The sequence below is a fragment of the Salvelinus fontinalis genome, chromosome 32, assembly GCF_029448725.1.
Source record: "Salvelinus fontinalis isolate EN_2023a chromosome 32, ASM2944872v1, whole genome shotgun sequence".
Taxonomy (NCBI): domain Eukaryota; kingdom Metazoa; phylum Chordata; class Actinopteri; order Salmoniformes; family Salmonidae; genus Salvelinus; species Salvelinus fontinalis.
The window spans coordinates 12684915-12705758 of NC_074696.1; the positions used below are offsets into that span (position 1 = coordinate 12684915).

At 45.4% G+C, this 20844-nt stretch overlaps 1 protein-coding gene across 2 annotated transcripts; it reads right to left on the bottom strand.

Moving 5' to 3' along the window:
• Positions 1–2294: 2294 nt before the first annotated feature.
• LOC129830758 (cell division cycle-associated 7-like protein) lies at positions 2295–19509 on the bottom strand. Of its 2 annotated transcripts, none has more exons than XM_055893451.1 (11): positions 19429–19509; positions 10801–10926; positions 10498–10638; positions 10241–10335; positions 9889–10129; positions 9662–9718; positions 7435–7614; positions 6946–7098; positions 6666–6815; positions 5615–5751; positions 2295–5483 (listed from the first exon to the last, which is right to left on the bottom strand). In XM_055893451.1, the coding sequence occupies exons 1-11, from the start codon at positions 19444–19446 to the stop codon at positions 5459–5461; spliced, it is 1323 nt and encodes a 440-aa protein (XP_055749426.1). In that variant the 5' UTR covers positions 19447–19509; the 3' UTR covers positions 2295–5458. The 2 variants fall into 2 exon arrangements, with proteins under 2 accessions (XP_055749426.1, XP_055749425.1); XM_055893450.1 differs by having other exon boundaries at positions 7435–7617.
• Positions 19510–20844: the final 1335 nt, after the last annotated feature.

The window sequence follows — 20844 nt, forward strand, 5'->3', positions numbered from 1 at the left end:
ATGTGAAATAGATAAAAGTGAAATAATTTTTTATTGTTTAACAGTAAACATTACACAAACGTTTCAAATGAATAGACATTTCAAATGTCATATAATGGCTATGCATGGTGTTATAACGATGTGTGAATAGCTAAAAGGGGAATTAAATCAGTATAAATATGGGTTGTATTTACAATGGTGTTTGTTCTTCACTGGTTGCCCTTTTCTTGTGGCAACAGGTCACACATCTTGCTGCTGTGATGGCACACTGTGGTATTTCACCCAGGTGATATGGGAGTTTATCAAAATTGGATTTGTTTTCAAATTCTTTGTGTGTCTGTGTAATCTGAGGGAAATATGTGTCTCTAATATGGTCATACATTTGGCAGGAGGTTAGGAAGTGCAGCTCAGTTTCCACCTCAGTTTATAAAGGGCCAGTCTCTGTCTCCCTCTCTATCATAAGGATGTCTTTCTCCCTCCTCTCCTTTATTATACAGGTCCGTATTTCTCCCCATCTCATAAGGGCCAGTCTTGGTCTCCCTCTGTCTGTTTATCAGTATCTCTTTCTGTTTCTTTGTCATAAGTTCTCCCTTATTAGGATCAGTCTCACTCACAGCGGTCTGTCTCTCACTCGATCTGTGGAACAGCCATTATAACTGGTGTGTAACAGTGTCTATGAATTTACCAAAAGTCACACACACACACAAAAAACCCTCCCGTACATTCAACTCAGTTTAAACCCAACACAGGGAATGTACCTGGTTGTTAGTGCACTCTCATTACCCTACAACATTCTCCCCCCGTTCCCCTTGAATGTGCTCTTCTTCACTACCCCTCAAGGATTACATCCAACTATCTAGATGCCACAGGAGGCTGCTAAGGGGAGGACAGCTCATGATAATGGCTGGAACAGAGCAAAGGGAACGGCATCAAAACACCTGGAAACCATGCGTTTCATGTATTTGATCATCCCGATTCCGCTCCAGTCATTACCACGAGTCTGTTAAGGTGTCACCAACCTCCTGTGCTAGATGTCTCAAACTGCTACTAGAGCCATTAAGGATTACATCTATATGTAACCGATGTGAAATGGCTAGCTAGTTAGCGGTGGTGCGTGCTAATAGCGTGTCAATCGGTGACTTCACTCGCTCTGAGACCTGAAGTAGTTGTTCCCCTTGCTCTGCAAGGGCCACAGCTTTTGTGGAGCGATGGGTAACGATGCTTCGTGGGTGACTGTTGTTGATGTGTGCAGGGGGTCTCTGGTTCGAGCCCAGGTAGGGGCGAGGAGAGGGACGGAAGCTATACTGTTACATATACAAACCCCAAACTGCTACCACAGCCATTAAGGATTACATCTATCCATCTATACAAACCCCAAACTGCTACCACAGCCATTAAGGATTACATCTATACAAACCCCAAACTGCTACCACAGCCATTAAAATGTGCACTATTCAGAAACAGCTTTGCCATTTCCTGGTTGCATTGCCTATTTTTAGGTTATTGTGACTAAAGAAGCAAATATAGTGTAGAGAATCATTGTACAATCTAAACCACTGTGAAATATTTTCCATAACCAAAAATATATTTTCAGCTGTTTGAAACTAGCGTACAAAACTGAAAGTAAGACACAAAAAACACAACATCCTGGAAAATTCCACCCAAAACAATTCTTTGGTATTTGTTTCATTAGTCCGTTGTTGATATAATCCCAACATGTTTTGCATGTCAGCAATCAAGTTTTCAAAATATACTGTATCACTTTCAAAATACATTTTCATATGATGCAAAATGCATCAAACCAGCTGTATTTCATAGTTCTGTTATAATCTCCACCCGGCACAGCCAGAAGAGGACTGGCCACCCCTCATAGCCTGGTTCCTCTCTAGGTTTCTTCCTAGGTTTTGGCCTTTCTAGGGAGTGTTTCCTAGCCACCGTGCTTCTACACCTGCATTACTAGCTGCTTGGGGTTTTAGGCTGGGTTTCTGTACAGCACTTCGAGATATTAGCTGATGTACGAAGGGCTATATAAAATAAACTTGATTTCTGTATTTTGTAAGTTATACATCTTAAAAACTTGATTGATGACATGTAAAACATCTTGGCACTATATCAACAATGGATTAATGAAACAAATACCAAAAACTAACTGCACCCAAAAGCTATCCTTTTGAGAATGACAGATCTATAACTCAAATTTCTATGTGAATTTGGTCAGGTCAGCTACTACAGACATTAAGAATTACATCTATCTAGACACTCCAAACTGCTAATAAAGCCATTGTCAAACACACAAATAGACATAAACCAGCCAGTAAACATAACTTCAGTTCTTTATTCAGATGCAAATTGTCCACTGTTAGAGGCAGTCTTAAAACTTTTTTTAATAATAAAGTGTATTAAAAACAGTACAGTACACGCCAAAGGTATCGGCTATGGTCTATATTCACGTTTGAGTAATTTAGGAGACACTCTAACCCAGAGTGAAGATGTCCCGGTCCTGTTCAGTGAAAGGTCTTACTATCAGGGACGTAGTGGTAAAATAGGTGGGTAAACTCTCCAGTAACATAAACACTAACTATGTTAATTTAGCGATTTTACCCTCTGCTTCATCCCACATCTAATAAAAAGTTTGACTCCACTGCCTGACTGTTGTTGCATAAAAATAGGATTAATAAAAAAATAAAGTGTTAAACCATTCATTACTATTTTACAACATCTGTTGTCGATGGTACAAGCAACAGCATTGTCTTAACCCACATAGAAAAGTAACCCATCAACATCAAAAGTCAACGTACATAAAAACAAGTAGTAAAGTTGCATTTAGACAGCCAGACCAATTCTGACCTTTTTTCCCCTCTAATTGGTGTTCTGACCAATCACATTAGATCTTTTCACAAAATATTTTTAAGAGCTGATCTGATTGGTCAAAAGACGAATTAGTGGGGGGAAAAAAGGATCAGAATTGAGCTGCCTGTCAAAATGCTGAACCACATATGTCCATCAGTGTCACTCAACCTTTTAAGTAGCAGTGATCACACAAGTTATGGTTTTCCTGGGCTGTGTTCAGTAGGGCACACCATAGCAAAACATTCTGCAAATGGTAAATATACACTCCCCTACGTATATAAAACGTTTCATTTGGCTCTTATACTCCAGCATTTTGAGATTTGAGATCAAATGTTAAATAACGTATTGCGTCCTTTTGGAGTCACTTTTATTTTAAATAAGAATAGAATACATTTCTAAACACTACATTAATGTGGATGCTACCACGATTATGGATAATCATGAATTAAATCGTGAATAATGATGAGTGAGAAAGTTAGAGGCACAAAGATAACACCCCCTAAGATATGCTAACCTCTCACTATCACCAATAACGTATGAGTTCAGGATTTTACGATATTTATACCTCTTACCCATTCATTTCTGAATGGGCACAACAATCTCAAACACAACCAAAACAAAACTACAAACGCATACAACAAGTTTGTAGAGTGACAAGCTTGATGTAGTCATTGTGTGCTAGGAATATGAAAACACCTACTAAACTTGACTACTTTAATACAAATATAAGTGCATTTGTCCAAATTCTTATGACACCTTCAAAATGGGGGGGGGGGGGACTAGATACATAAAGTGCTTTCATTTTTAAAAACGGTAAAAACGAATATGTATGAAAATAACCTTAAATAAAAGTTTACATTTCCAATCGTTTCGTTCTGAACAGATCCATAATTTAAAAAAATTATGACCAGCAAAATAAAGTTCTGAACCAAACTAACTGCGGATAGAGCAGCTTGCTATAGAGTGGGCAAGCTAAAGTTGTTTACATGTGTGATGGCCAGAGAGATGCTACAGCCATCTTCTTTGGTGCCACATGACTAATGGCGCCAAAGGAGATGGCTGTCATTTTACGATCATCGGCGGGGCTGTAGTGGAGCAGGCTGAGAGCTTCAAGTTCCTTGGTGTTTACATCACCAACAAACTATCATGGTCCAAACACACTAAGACAGTCGTGAAGAGGGCACAACAAAGTCTATTCCCCCTCAGGAGACTGAAAAGATGTGGCATTGGTCCTCAAAAGGTTCTACAGCTGCACCATCGAGAGTCTCCTGACTGGTTGCATCACTGCCTGGTATGGCAACTGCTCGGCCTTCGACCGCAAAGCACTACAGAGGGTAGTGCGTATGGCCCAGTACATAACTGAAGCCAAGCTTCCTGCCATCCAGGACCTCTATACCAGGCGGTGTAAGAGGAAGGCCCTACAAATTGTCAGACTCCAGCCACCCTAGTCATAGACTGTTTTCTCTGCTACCACATGGCAAGCGGTACCGGAGCGTCAAGTCTAGGTCCAAAAGGCTTCTTAACAGCTTCTACCCCCAAGCCATAAGACTCCTGAACAGCTAATCAAAGGGCTACCCAGACCCCTCTTTTACTCTGCTGCTACTCTCTGTTTATTATCTACACATAGTCACTATAATAACTCTACCAACTTGTACATATTACCACAATTACCTCGACTAACCGGTGCCCTCGCACATTGACTCTGTACCGGTACCCCCTGTATATAGCCTCGCTTGTTATTTTACTGCTGCTGTTGAATTATTTGTTACTTTTATCTCTTCTTAAAACCTATTAAAGCATTGTTGGTAGACTACATGCGCACACATAGGCAATGATTTTCAGCTGGCAGGCAGACGCTGGATGAAGTTTGATTGACAGAGGGTGGGCTTTGCAAAGGTGCTTTTTTATGTTTTTGTGGGACAAAAAAAATAATTCCTGGAACATTTATTAACCAGTTCCCATGCTTTTAAAATAACGGGTCTGTTCCGGAAACAGTATAGGTTACTTTTGTTCCCAGTTCTGATTCTGTTCCTTGAACATTTTTGTTATTTTCAGGATTTCGGTTCTGTTCCCTGAACCGGTTCGAACCCCTGCATTCTGTACTGTCGCCTCATAAAACATTTGATCTCAAATCCAAAATGGTGGATAGACATACATTAAAAGTTTCTGCTTCACTGTCCATGTTCTTAAGTATGTTCTAAATACTTAAGAACATACTTACATAAGTATGTTCTTACTGCAGAATGTCAGGTACTACCTCCTGTTTCAAAGCGTCGTGTACCTACTGAACATGAGTGTGATTAAATAAGGTGTCAGAGGGACCTGTGGCAGAGGTTGAGGAACACCCTGGGTTCTAGTCTGAACTCTGGCGATATTAAAGCAGGACAATGTTCGTCAGTGTGACTACGTCCTAATTATATCTCACCTTCCTTCCAAAATGTGCACTTGTTCACTTCCATTTATTGATTTATATGGGAATGACTGGTGTAAGAAATATGGTGGAAACCTCTTTTATCCCATGCCTCCTCCAATCCAATGCGTTCAGATTTGTGGGAAGAAGTGAACGAGTGTACACTTCAGGGGAAAGGAGAGATTATTACTGACCAACGGGGGCGCTGTCTGCTTGTCTCTAGGATCTAAGATCTTTCTGGATGCTGTGGAGAGAGAAAGGTAGAAAAAGAGAGATTTTTTTTATTTTAAACAACCTTTATTGGCTCAAACCAACATTTATATATACACACACACACACACACACACACACACACACACACACACACACACCTACCTCTCCAGGTAATCTTGGACGTTGCTGTGGCCCTTGTGTTGAGCCAAATGGACCAGCTGTCCGGTAGCACAGCGTCCTTCTCTTCGTCGACACAGACTGCAGTTACAGATTCCTCTGCACAGAGGACACTCCCAGTCCTGGAGACAGAGGGGGAGACAGAGACAGACGGGGAGAGAAAGATACAGAGGGAGGGAGAAATAGAGTGGGAGGGCGAGAGAGAGAGAGAGAGAGAGGGATACAGAGACAGAGAGAGACAGAGATCAGAGAGAGGGAGACAGAGAGCAAGAAGGATACAGAGAGAGAGGGATACACAGAGAGAGAGAGATACAGAGAAGGAGAGACCGAGAACAAGAGGAAAAAGACATGGATTTAGCGCTGAAACAAAATATTTGGTGTCTAGCAGGGCTGTGTGTGTACTGACCGGGTCTAGCAGGGCTGTGTGTGTACTGACCGGGTCTAGCAGGGCTGTGTGTGTACTGACCGGGTCTAGCAGGGCTGTGTGTGTACTGACCGGGTCTAGCAGGGCTGTGTGTGTACTGACCGGGTCTAGCAGGGCTGTGTGTGTACTGACCGGGTCTAGCAGGGCTGTGTGTGTACTGACCGGGTCTAGCAGGGCGGTGTGTGTACTGACCGGGTCTAGCAGGGCGGTGTGTGTACTGACCGGGTCTAGCAGGGCTGTGTGTGTACTGACTGGGTCTAGCAGGGCTGTGTGTGTACTGACCGGGTCTAGCAGGGCTGTGTGTGTACTGACCGGGTCTAGCAGGGCGGTGTGTGTACTGACCGGGTCTAGCAGGGCGGTATGTGTACTGACCGGGTCTAGCAGGGCTGTGTGTGTACTGACCGGGTCTAGCAGGGCTGTGTGTGTACTGACCGGGTCTAGCAGGGCTGTGTGTGTACTGACCGGGTCTAGCAGGGCTGTGTGTGTACTGACCGGGTCTAGCAGGGCTGTGTGTGTACTGACCGGGTCTAGCAGGGCGGTGTGTGTACTGACCGGGTCTAGCAGGGCGGTGTGTGTACTGACCGGGTCTAGCAGGGCGGTGTGTGTACTGACCGGGTCTAGCAGGGCGGTGTGTACGTCCTCTCCGTAGCGGTTCCTCAGACAGGGCCCACAGAACTGACCTTTGCCCCCTATACACACTCCACTACGACAGACCGTCTTGGTGTCCAGAGTTTTCTGTCTGCACTGGTGACACGTGCTGCCCTGATATAGACACACACATCAGATCCATCTCTATCACAGGAGATGCGGTAGACAGTACAACTGAGCAGCTGATGTAAAGTGACGACTGTAAAAGCCTTGCTGTGTGTGTGTGTGTGTGTGTGTGTCTTACGTGGTCCTTGTCCAGTATCTTGTCTTTGGCGCGTTGCGCCACGTTGTCCAGCTCTTCCTCTGTGATTTCATCCACTGATCTCACATGGGTAATTCTCCTCTTCTTCCCGCTGCTCGCCCTCCTCTTCTTCCTGTTTCTACCCAGCTCGTCCACCTGGCCACACACACAGGTCCAATCACAATGATCAAAGGGTGTGTCTAGTGTGTGCATAATAACTATGTGTGTGTGTGCTTATGTAAGTCATGCGTTTGTGTTTTTATGGGCATGCTTTATGACTGTGTGTGTGTGTGTGTGTGTGTGTGTGTGTGTGTGTGTGTGTGTGTGTCACAGGAGGTTGGTGGCATCTTAAAATGGGGAGGAAGGGCTCGTGGTGATGGCTGGAGTGGAATCAGTGGAATGGTACCATGTGTTTAATGCCATTCCATTAGCGCCATTATTATGAGCCGTCCCGTCGTCCTGTCAGCAGCCTCCACTGGTGTTTACGTGTACCTCCAGTAGTTTCCCGACGTCGATAGTCCTCACGGATCGGTCGTGTCGTGAAGGGGAGGTACTGCGCTCCTCCACCCCAAACTTCTCTGGCGGTCTGGCCGCACGCGATGGGTTCCTCCTCTCGCTCCCCTCACACACACCTCGTCTACGAGGGGGCGGCTTCTCACTCACACGCCTCTTCTTCTGGAACACAACACCCACAACGCAACAGTCAGGACCACATCACCCAGAAGTCATGAGTCACCTGAGAATGTCAGCACGTTTGAGGGGGATCAGCTTGAGCCAGACGAGGTGCAGCGTCACTAATCTATGGGACGCAAGGTGATTTACAGATTCAGTCGGATTGCGATCTAGTGGTGTCGTTCTACGAAATGAGTGCTTTTTGTCCCTTTGATATTATTATTATTATTATTTGACATTTTTACCGCCTTTTTCTCCCCAATTTCGTGATTACGATCTCGTCTCATTGCTGCAACTCCTCAACAGGCTCGGGAGAGGCGAAGGTCGAGTCATGACCCGCCAAGCCGTGTTTCACCCGCCTGCGTAACCCGGAACCCAGCCCTACCAACCTGTCGGAGGAAACACTGTTCAACCAGAGTCAGCCTGCAGGCACCCTGCCCGCCACAAGGAGTCGCTAGAGTACGATGAACCAAGTAAAATCCTCCCGGTCAACCCCTCCCCTAACACGGAAGACGCTGGGTCAGTTGTGAGCCGCCCCATGGGACTCCCGGTCACAGCCGGTTGTGACACAGCCTGGAATCCCTTTGATATTTTAAGTAGAAATTGTCCACCAATATTATATTAAATGAAGTGACCTTTAATATAGGCCACATGGAAAATTCAATAAATCAGATTTTTTTATATGAATAATGAAGTGTTCCTCTGTGCATCTTCTGTGACTTCTAGGAAGATTTTAACCCAAACATTTACCCAAGTTTTCACCATCATTGTAAAGCCCTAGTTATTTTGTTGCTTATTATTTATTTTGTGTGATTAGTGATTCATTTTAAGATGAAAAAACAACATTAAAATCAACCCTGTTACGTAAACTGAACTTTTGTTTTTGTTTTGTGAAATTATTCCTTCTAAATGTTTGAACAATAAATAAAACAATTGTGATGCTTGCATACAATTAGTTTTTATTTCACCTTTATTTATTTTGCCCTCCCTGCCACACAACACCCTTTCATTCTCCCTGCCACACAACACCCTTTCATTCCCTCGGTCACACAACACCCTTTCATTCTCCCTGCCACACAACACCCTTTCACTCCCCCTGCCACACAACACCCTTTCACTCCCCCGGCCACACAACACCCTTTCACTCCCCCTGCCACACAACACCCTTTCACTCCCCCTGCCACACAACACCCTTTCACTCCCCCTGCCACACAACACCCTTTCACTCCCCCTGCCACACAACACCCTTTCACTCCCCCTGCCACACAACACCCTTTCACTCCCCCGGCCACACAACACCCTTTCACTCCCCCGGCCACACAACACCCTTTCATTCTCCCTGCCGCACAACACCCTTTCATTCTCCCTGCCGCACAACACCCTTTCATTCTCCCTGCCGCACAACACCCTTTCATTCTCCCTGCCGCACAACACCCTTTCATTCTCCCTGCCGCACAACACCCTTTCATTCCCCCCCTGCAACACAACACCCTTTCATTCCCCCGGCCGCACAACACCCTTTCATTCCCCCGGCCGCACAACACCCTTTCATTCCCCCGGCCGCACAACACCCTTTCATTCCCCCGGCCGCACAACACCCTTTCATTCCCCCGGCCGCACAACACCCTTTCATTCCCCCGGCCGCACAACACCCTTTCATTCCCCCGGCCGCACAACACCCTTTCATTCCCCCGGCCGCACAACACCCTTTCATTCCCCCTGCAACAAGGGGATTTACGGATGATTGAAGATGAAGTCATCAACCCTGTTACGGTCAAGCCTATTATTTTATATTTGTCAGTTAATGTTTCCCCCCCCCCCCCTATCTTTTGAGACAGGGAAACTTTTTTATTTATTAAACATTTTGTGAAAAAACAACAACATTTCCTTCTCACATTGCATCCTCAACTTGCAGGTTCAGTTAGTATGAATTACCATAATCTAAAACGTGTTACACTACTCAAAAAAGGCACCTAATTTGGTGGAACGAGCCTGTAAATGAAATCTCGTTCAAACTGTAGCTCAGTCTAGTGTGGAAAGTACTCACGGTAGGAGACGAGGTGACTTCAGACATGTTGGTCAGGTCAGCAAACAGCTTGGCCAACTAGGACAACAACAGCAAACCAGAGGATGAGAAGACACTTCTAATAAACACAATAATAACGACAAGAGACAGGAATCAGAGGAGTGAAAGGAGGTGGAACAGAGGGTTTGGGTTCAGTAGTATTTCTGACTAAGGGACACGACCCTGGTCAAGGGTTAGAGGTCAAGTACCATGGCTTTGTTCTCCTGGATGTTCTTGGCTCGTTTATTTAGAACCCGCGACTCGACCTCCATCGTCTCTTTTCCTATTGCCCCTTTTTGGGGGGGCGGTTTCTGACCCTGTGTCTCCCTCCCACTGGACTCCTGAGACAAACCCCTTTTCAGATGCAGCCTCTCATTGGTTCTCCTCTCCGCAGGGGCGGCGTTGATTGGTGCCTCCCCTTTCTGGGCAGAGAGTCTTTTTGTGGGAAACCTGAAGCAGAATATTCAGTATAATTCAAACATGTATTTCCATCGACTGGTACTTCCAGGCTAAAAAGCAAAAAGCCGGCTAACAAAAACCCTGACACACAGGAACACTCACCTGAAGGCAACACAGAGACTCTTCCTCTTGTGTGTGTCTGGCTCCTCCCCCTCGGAGTAGAACCCTGTGTCCTCATCACTCTCCTCCGCTATGCACTGAAACGACAGAATGAGAGAAAAGAAGAAAGAGTGAGAAGAGAAGAGATGAGTCATGTTATAACCAAGAATCCTCATATGCACATACCACTGGAGAGAACAGGAGAACAGGAGAGAGAACAGGACAGGAGAGACAAGAGAGAACAAGTTAGGTCTCAGCACCATAGCCTTCGTCCTGCTTCTGGAACCCCTCTTCTCCTCCTCTTCCTCACTGAAGCCCTCAAACTCCTCCTCCTCATTGTCGGAATGGCTAAACAGACTAACCAACTCAGAGGTCACAAACTTTGACCTGAAAGACATGGCCTGGAGAGAGAGAGAGAGAGAGATGGATAATTTCAAGAGTTAACTGTAGCAGAATAAATAAACAACGATTGCAGTGTGTGTGTGTGTGTGTGTGTGTGTGTGTGTGTGTGTGTGTGTGTGTGTGTGTGTGTGTGTGTGGAGTAATGATCAGCAGCTACCAACCGGCTTCCCAGAGTCCTCGGAGGCTAGGCTGTCTGACTCGCTGTCACTCAGTACTGGCACGGCGAAACCCAGGAAGTCCTCGTCATCACTGGGACTCTCAAAGATGGCCGCCAGGGCCCTGGGGGTCTAGGGGAGGGGCAACAGATTAAAAAAGGGGAATCTGCATTTGATACATACATTTTTAGAATTTTCAATTACTGATATGTACCCATTGATTCTTAAAAGAATATAACTTCTAAATGCTTCATTAGCTTAGTTTAACTGTCGTACCCCATCAGAACCCAAAATATAAGCTTGTTTAACTTCAATGTTTGTAAACATTGTAAATGTAAACAAACGCTATATGAAGAATACGGGGCGGTAACATAAAGACCACCTGCTCTTTCCATGACAGACTGACCAGGTGAATCCAGGTGAAAGCTATGATCCCTTATTGATGTCACTTGATAAATCTACTACGTATCAGTGTAAATGAAGGGGATTTTTGAGCCTTGAGACATGGCTTGTGTGCCATTGAACGGGGTATGGTAGTAGGTGTCAGGCACACCGGTTTGTGTCAAGAACTGCAGCGCTGCTGAGTTTCACACGCTCAACAGTTTTCCGTGTGTATCAAGAATGGTTCACCACCCAAAGGACATCCAGCCAACTTGACACAACTGTGGGAAGCATTGGAGTCCACATGGGCCAGCGTCCCAGGTGGAACACTTTGGACACCTTGTAGAGTCCATGCTCTGATGAATTGAGACTGTTCTGAGGGCAAAGGGGAGGTGCGCAACTCAATATTAGGAAGGTGTCCTTAAAATGTTCTTTACACTCAGTGCATAGCCTTAAAACATGGTTCAAATGATCATTTTGATGGCATGGATCAGCGTTGCAATACCCAACTCCAGGACCCGGAGCGAAGTCACCATTTTCATGACTCCACTTGACTATCCTCCCGATTCCTGCTTACCAGCAATAGCTCAAACAGGAAGTGATCCGATGAAGCAGCTGCTAAACTACACGACTGTTTCAATAGCGTAGACTAGAATATGTTCCGAGATTCATCCAATGGCACTGAGGAGTTTACCACAGTCAACGGCTTCATCAATAAGTGCATCGACAACGTCCCCACAGTAACCATACGTACATATCCCAACCAGAAGCCATGGATTACAAGCAACACCCGCACTGAGCTAAAGGCTAGAGCTGATACTTTCAAGGAGTGGGAAACTAATCCGGGCATTTATAAGAAATCCCGCTACACCATCCGACAAGCAAAGTGTCAATACAGGACTGAGATCGAAACCGGCTCTGACGCTCATCGGATGTGGCAAAGCTTACAAACTATCATGGATTACAAAAGGGAAACCCAGCAGCGAGCTGCACAGTGACGCGAGCCTACCAGACAAGCTGAATGACTTCTATGTTCGCGTCGAGGTAAGCATACCTACATGTTTTAAGCAGACCACCATAGTCCTTGTGCCTAAGAAATGCCAAGGTAACCTCTCTAAATGACTATCGCCCCGTATCACCAACATCTGTAGCCATGAAATGCTGTGAAAGGCTGGTCTTGGCTCATAGCAACACCATCATCCCAGACACCCTGGTTCCACTCCAATTCAAATACCGCCCCAAAAGATCCAAAGATGACGCAATCTCTATTGGACTCCACACTGCCGTTTCCCACCTGAACAAGAGGAACACCTAAAGTATGTGAGAATGCTGTTCATTGACTACAGCTCAGCGTTCAACACCATAGTGCCCTCAAAGCGCATCACTAAGCTAAGGACCCTGGGACTGAATACCTCCCTCTGCAACTGAACTTCCTGACGGGCCGCCCCCAGGCGGTAAGGGTAGGCAACAACATATCTGCCACGCTAACCCTCAACACGGGGGCCCCTCAAGGTTGAGTGCTTAGTCCCCTCCTGTACTCCCTGTTAACCCACAACTGTGTGGCTGCACATGACTCCAACACCGTCAAAGTTTGATGATAAAGCGGTGGTGGTAGGCCTGATCACAGACGGTGATGAGACAGCCTATAGGGAGGTCAGAGACCTGGCAGTGTGGTGCCAGAACAACCTCTCCCTCAACATCAGCAAGACAAGGGAGCTGATCGTGGAATACAAAAAACAGGGGCCCGAGCACATCCCCATTCACAGGGCTGTAATGGAGCAGGTCGTGAGCTTCAAGTTCCTTTGTGTCCACATCACTAAGGATCTATCATGGTCCACACACACCAACACAGTCATGAAAATGGCTGGACGCCTTTTCCCCCTCAGGAGGCTGAAAAGATTTGGCATGGGGCAGTCATGTAAAAAAGTGCCCCCCAACCTGCGTCACAATGGGATTCGATGAGTTATAGCTTCTGTTGCTAGGGCTGTTGCTAGAATTTGCAAAATTCTGACCGGATTAGGTAATGAACCTAAGCGTCCACTGCTGTGCTGGGTGCTTGGCTCTATTTTACCCCGTGGTGATCGCGAAGGAAAGAGGACACGGGCAGTCCTGGTTCTATTTCACCTCATAAGCCCTCGCTCAGTCCATGCAAAATTAATCACCTCAGAATTGCTCTCCAAGGATGTTGTTTTTGACGGTGATAACCTGCTGTTTCAGAAGAGCGAAAATACCATATATTTGTCTATATAAGAAAATACTGTGAAATAGGAAGAAATAATTTAAGCTATTTTTAGATTGACGTTGCTAGCTACTGTAGTTCTACTTATTTACCTCAGCCTGCCTAGTCTGCTAGCCAGACAGTTTTATTTAGCTAACTACTGTAAGTGTTACTGTTTGTATGTAGCTTGCACTTCAATGGCATCCCTCAGGGAGATTTCATTTGATCTTTTCAACCAGGCGAAGTACTATGAAGGCACCACTGATCTCGACAACAGGTGCAACATTCAGAGAAATGAACTTCTACGGATTTAGCTATGTACAACCATTTTTCATCAAGCTAGTTGGTCACCTACACGTTGCTAGCTATACATATAGTTTAGTGGAGGCTGCTGAGGGGAGGACGGCTCATAATTATGTCTGTAATGGAGTAAATGGAATGGTATCAAACACGTGGTTTCCATGGTTTCCATGTGGCTGATACCATTCCACCGACTCCGTTCCAGCTATTATTATGTGCCGTCCTCCCCTCAGCAGCCTCCACTGATATAGTTATGTCTGTCACATTGAGGGGTCTAGTTATAAGTTAAACCTGATCAATCAAATGGATAGTAAGCAATTATGGTAACTAACTGCCCTTAACTAGGTATCTTCACTAGACAGACACAGAGAGGGAGGGGAGGTGAGGAAGGAAGGAAGGGAGAAAGAAAGGATGAAAGTGAGAGGGGGAGGAAGACAGAAAAAAAAACAGAGAGAGAAACAGACAAAGACAGCAGTGCAAATGTACTTAGACTTGAGTATTTCAACAACTCTTCTCTTCCAACTTGTTTGGCAATCACATGTACCTACGAGGGAAGGATGGCCAGCCACACAGGAGGGGGATTTTTACTAAGGAGGAGGAGGAGGCCGTGCTGACCGAGATGCATGTTGGCCGTTTCGGAGTGAAACGCATGATTGCCAAAATCAACCTACACATCTTCTGACGGGGAATTGTCAAGGAGGTGGACAGCTGGGCAAGGGAAATAACCCTTTGTTTATCAATCACATTCTATTATATCTGAAATTATTATGATTTCAATGAATGTTATATCAGAGAGCACACAATGTTTCAATCTGTCACGTTTTGCTTAAAGGTCAGTACCCCGTCTAGTCAGGTCGGTACCCCGTCTAGTCAGGTCAGTACCCCGTCTAGTCAGGTCAGTACCCCGTCTAGTCAGGTCGGTACCCCGTCTAGTCAGGTCGGTACCCCGTCTAGTCAGGTCGGTACCCCGTCTAGTCAGGTCGGTACACCGTCTAGTCAGGTCGGTACCCCGTCTAGTCAGGTCGGTACCCCGTCTAGTCAGGTCGGTACCCCGTCTAGTCAGGTCAGTACCCCGTCTAGTCAGGTCAGTACCCCGTCTAGTCAGGTCGGTACCCCGTCTAGTCAGGTCGGTACCCCGTCTAGTCAGGTCGGTACCCCGTCTAGTCAGGTCGGTACACCGTCTAGTCAGGTCGGTACCCCGTCTAGTCAGGTCGGTACCCCGTCTAGTCAGGTCGGTACCCCGTCTAGTCAGGTCGGTACCCCGTCTAGTCAGGTCGGTACCCCGTCTAGTCAGGTCGGTACCCCGTCTAGTCAGGTCGGTACCCCGTCTAGTCAGGTCGGTACCCCGTCTAGTCAGGTAGGTACCCCGTCTAGTCATGTCAGTACCCTGTCTCGCCTGCCAGAAGTTGGCACAGGAGTTGAAGCCCATCAAAGTTATTTGAACATGGCACACCGGTAAGTGTCCCAATTCAAATTCTTCCCTGATAAGTTGTTTTGTAAATGCTGCTTTATTTGACCACAGCGGAGTTCAATATTATAGAATGTGTGTGTGTCAGTATCCTTACATATATGAAAATCTGCATACTGTATGACACAGATACGGGTCAGAATAAAGTCATCTTCTCTCGAACACTTTAAATGTTACGGGTGGACCTCATCGGACCCGTCACGAAATCCAGGAATGGCAACAGCTGGTGTCTGACCCGACCGATCACTTTACCAAGTGGGTGGAGGCAAAACCCATTAAGGTCAGTAAAGGAAGAGTATGTGCTTAACTCTCAATTCCCTTCTGTAACCCATTAAAAAGGGTGCTTGGAACCAAAAATTGATTTTCGCACCACCTCCAGGCACGGACTGAGAGGGATGTGGAGGGTTTTGACCAGGTAAAAATGACTGTCCGCTGTTCATGTATTTTCTTGCCCTCCAAAAGATATGTAAGAAATGTAATTGTAATATGAAATAGATTTGTTCCTGTTATCAATGAAGGTGAGACTGAACATCGAGAAGACGCAGGAGAAACAAAAGGTGAGCTACCGGAGCAGAATCAAAAAGGGAACCAAGTGCTACGACATCCGGGCGAATGACTTGGTTTGGAAGAAGGATGAAAAGAAGGCGAGACCTGGGAAACCTCACTGCTCTTTCATTCCTAGCTGGGGTCACCATCTGTTAAGGTGAATATAAAAAATCTCAGATAATAACTATTTGCATTTGCACACAAAATAACCTGAAGCTAGTTTTAGTTTCCCTAACAGTGATGTTTTTCTCTTTGTCTTCCTAGGGTTCTCTCGGTGGAAGCCAACAATCTTCCTATCCACCAGAACCAGCGAGTTCGGATCAGTCTGATTCTCTGTCGGAGGGGGACCAGCGTGATGTAGGCTATACCTTCCAAAAGTGTTGAAAAGTACATATCTCCCATTTATAACACTGAACTAATCCATCAACATTTCTCACAGTAAAGTGTAACCTGTGTGTTTACGTCTCTGTCTCTGTTCCCTTTAACTCTGCTCCTGTTCTCCAGGACCTAGGGGGTTCTGTTCAACACCCAGACCCCCCTGATGTCCTCCATTACCTGTTCTCCAGGACCCAGGGGTTCTGCCCAACACCTAGACCCACCTGATGTCCTCCATTACCTGTTCTCCAGGACCTAGGGGGTTCTGCCCAACACCTAGACCCACCTGATGTCCTCCATTACCTGTTCTCCAGGACCTAGGGGGTTCTGCCCAACACCTAGACCCACCTGATGTCCTCCATTACCTGTTCTCCAGGACCTAGGTGGTTCTGCCCAACACCTAGACCCACCTGATGTCCTCCATTACCTGTTCTCCAGGACCTAGGGGGTTCTGCCCAACACCCAGACCCACCTGATGTCCTCCATTACCTGTTCTCCAGGACCTAGGGGTTCTGCCCAACACCCAGACCCACCTGATGTCCTCCATTACCTGTTCTCCAGGACCTAGGGGGTTCTACCCAACACCCAGACCTGGACCCACTGATGTCCTCCATTACCTGTTCTCCAGGACCTAGGGGGTTCTACCCAACACCCAGACCTGGACCCACCTGATGTCCTCCATTACCTGTTCTCCAGGACCTAGGGGTTCTGTCCAACACCCAGACCCACCTGATGTCCTCCAATACCAACCACCCTCCAACTTTTCATTACATAAATCTACAACTACTGTTATTGTCATTATCTGCTAAGAAAGTTGTGTTGCTCTGTCATCCTGGGAACTTAATATGTGAGATACAGAGATGAACTAAAAACACGAGCACTGTAAACACTCAGAACAAAGAGAGCAGCAGTGCCTGGACTTTGCAGTCTCCCTCTTCCAAGACTGGCTGCCTGTTGAGAACAGGCAGAACATCCCACCCACACGGCAACCACCTCCTCAATATTCCACACACCAGAATGCCGTTTTTTTAGTCTATGATTGCCATGTGAGTGTACAAAAACAAAAATCTGTGAAAATAAATTAATGACACAACTCTGCCAAAAAATATATAAGTTTATATATGAAAATCTTAAATATTGCCAGGTTGGTTTTCACAGCTGTTTCACAAGGTGTTCATTATTGTAACGTATCCTTTGATGGTGTTTATTTGTTCCACATTATTCCGTGTTGTTTCCTAAAGACCTACAATAGATATCTATCGATATTCATTCAACCACATGGGTGTATTAATGAGCTATGCAAGATAGAACAAAAATGAACCATAATAGCAGACTACTGAAATTATATTATTTCAGTGTAGATAAGGGAAGGGCGGGTTAAAATATAAACATGATTTGCATATGAACGGAGTAGAAATTAGCTGAATTTGTAAGGTAAGTAACTTTAATGTATCAAGCGGATTACATGTATTCTTTGCCATTGGATTTCATGTTGTAATGTTAACAAGGTTCCCAAAAGTAGTTTGAAGTAATGTTTTCATTTTATTAGCTAAACAAAATGTTTAAAACAGCGAAATTGTCACAGAAATCAGCCTTGTTTGCATAGCGGTGATGAAAAAGAACCTCATTATGGATGTAATGATCTCCAAAATTCTAATCGTTAGGTCATCACACCGTTGATATAGCAACGGACGCTAATAGTTTATCGGATCCCATTGTGATGCAGAGGGGGACACTTTTTGCCCAGGGGACATTATTTGCCATGACAGGCCCTCAGATCCTCAAAAAGTTCTACAGCTGCACCATTGAGAGCATCTTGACTGGCTGCATCACCGCTTGGTCTGGCAACTGCTTGGCATCTGACCGCAAGGCGCTACAGGGGGATGATGCGTACAGCCCAGTACATCACTGGGGCCGAGCTCCCTGCCACCCAGGACCTCTATATCAGGCGGTGTCAGAGGAACGCCCTAAAAATTGTATAAGACTCCAGCCCCCAAGTCATAGACTGTTCTCTCTGCTCCTGCACGGCAATTGGTACCAATGCACCAAGTCTGGAACCAACAGGACCCTGAACAGCTTCTATCCCCAAGCTATAAGACTGATAAAGAGTTAGTTAAATACTGTAGTTAACCACACAGCTACCTGGACTATCTGCACTAAGTTCTCTCTCAACACATACACTGCTACTAGTTTATTATGTCACTTTATTCTTAGTTATATGTTCACATCTACTTGAATTACCTCGTACCCCTGCATATCGACTTGGTACCCAGTGTATACAGCCAAGTTATATTCATTGTGTATCTATTATTATTATTATTGTGTTTTACTTTTCTATTATTTCTCTATTTTCTTTCTCTCTGCGTTGTTGGGAACAGCCCGTAAGTATTTCACTGTTAGTCTATTGTTTACGAAGCATGTTTTTTGTTGTTGTGACGAATACAATGTGATTTGTCCAGTTGAGACTTGTTACAAAACAAATCTTATGCATAGTTCAACATACTAGCTACAACAGCAAATGTTAGCTAGCTGTATTATCTATGTAGCCTTACAAATGTGCAACAGTGTAATGAAATGTAGCTTCTTTTTTTTTAAATGGTTGGACCCGCAGCTTTTAGCACTAATTTACCAAGGGACTCGTGACTCGAGTATAAAGGACTCGGACTGTAACACGAAGGACTTGACTCCATCACTGGCATGAATGTTAAGTCCTTGCATCATAGCTCTGTCAATCATTTTAAGAGTTTAACTTTCTTCAGCCCCATCCCTCGGCTTTTTAGCGAAACATGGGCAGCGTACGCTTTATTGTTTGGATTGCTTATTGACGCTTTAAAACCAAAGACATAGTTTAGTGTATAGTTTCCCCTATACATCGGTGATAAAGTTACACTGTAATAGATAATAGCCTTTCACACTGGCGTACAGAGAGCACTGCCATCCTGTGCTGGCTCTGATCTCCTTTTAATATGGTACTTTACAGAAAGTAGTCTGATGATGGACAGGTGATCAGGCCATTAGAGCAGCGGCGTCGTAGTGTGAATAAGAGTGGACCACTAACAGAAGGTAAACAATGGACCAAATGTATTCCTATGCCATTTTAACATTACAATACTGTAGCACATCTAGCTATGATACAGGCTATCAATACTTAATTTGATGAAATTCGCAACTGGACATTTAATGACTTGATTTAGCCTATTCCTTAGTTTTGGTCCAAAGTGGAGCAAATGGCCTTCGGTCCCTGGATTGGACTATACCACCAAGACTTATCATGTGTATAGCTATTTCACCAGTGTTTTAGCTAAACGGGACGATATAAAAGTTGCAACTGTTAAACATAACTTACCTTTGTTGATAACAGCATTTTAACTCGTTTGAGAGACGGGTTTTCTTTCTCTCAGAAGTCATGCAGTTCACTCAACAAAATCAATGAATGAATGGTTTTAAAAAACAACACGACTTCAGGTACTTGTCTCAAAAAGCAGGGGAGTAGTTGAGTTTCGAGTTTAGTTCAAATATGTTTCCAGGCTTAATAATTTATTTTTGTGAGCCCAGAATATTTGAATTGTATGTAGAAGTCGTTAGAAAACGAGAGTGAATTGAGTTGTATTATGATTACAATGAGTTTCTGCTCTGAGTCTTTTTCTAACTCCCCCCAGATACAGAATGGAACAGTCCGAGTCCCGCCCTCTCCACAATTTCGCGGCAAAAATACCATGTGGGCCTAACAGAACCACACCAAAGATTTTTAATAACTAACCTATTGTCATTGCTCCATCTGTGACCACGCTGTCTGACTTTTTGTGCTTATAACAAACAACGTAACAGCTGTACTGCACTTGCTGTCTGTCTGCAATAAGTAATATCAAAGACAGTACATGATTGTAGCAAAATTGCATCCTGGCCTAGTTGCTTTTGGATCAGCGTACATTAAGACTACATTGAACAAATCTCTGTCATGCTACAACAAATATTTATTATGTCGTCATGATGTGGTATTATTGCCTTTCGGGTTTCTTTTTAAAAGTGACTGGGAACATAATCTGATTTATAAAAAAATATTCCATAGTGCATAAGCTACATTCTCTCTCCCTCACTCCTCCCTCCTTATCCTTCTCCACTACTCCTCCCTCATCATCTTCCCCCACGCCTCCCTCCGTATCCTCCTCCCCCACACCTTCCCCCAGTCCTCCCTCCTTATCCTCCTCCCCCACTCCTTATCCTCCTCCCCCAGTTATCCTTCCTTATCCTCCTCCCCCAGTTATCCCTCCTTATCCTCCTCCCCCAGTCCCCCCTCCTTATCCTCCTCCCCGAGTCCTCCCTCCTTATCCTCCTCCCCCAGTCCTCCCTCCTTATCCTCCTCCCACAGTTATCCCTCCTTATCTTCCTCCCCCAGTCCCCCCTCCTTATCCTCCTCCCCCAGTCCTCCCTCCGTATCCTCCTCCCCCAGTCCTCCCTCCTTATCCTCCTCCCCCAGTTATCCCTCCTTATCCTCCTCCCCCAGTTATCCCTCCTTATCCTCCTCCCCCAGTCCCCCCTCCTTATCCTCCTCCCCCAGTCCTCCCTCCTTATCCTCCTCCCCCAGTCCTCCCTCCTTATCCTCCTCCCCCCTTATCCTCCTCCCCCAGTTATCCCTCCTTATCTTCCTCCCCCAGTCCCCCCTCCTTATCCTCCTCCCCCAGTCCTCCCTCCTTATCCTCCTCCCCCCTTATCCTCCTCCCCCAGTTATCCCTCCTTATCCTCCTCCCCCAGTCCTCCCTCC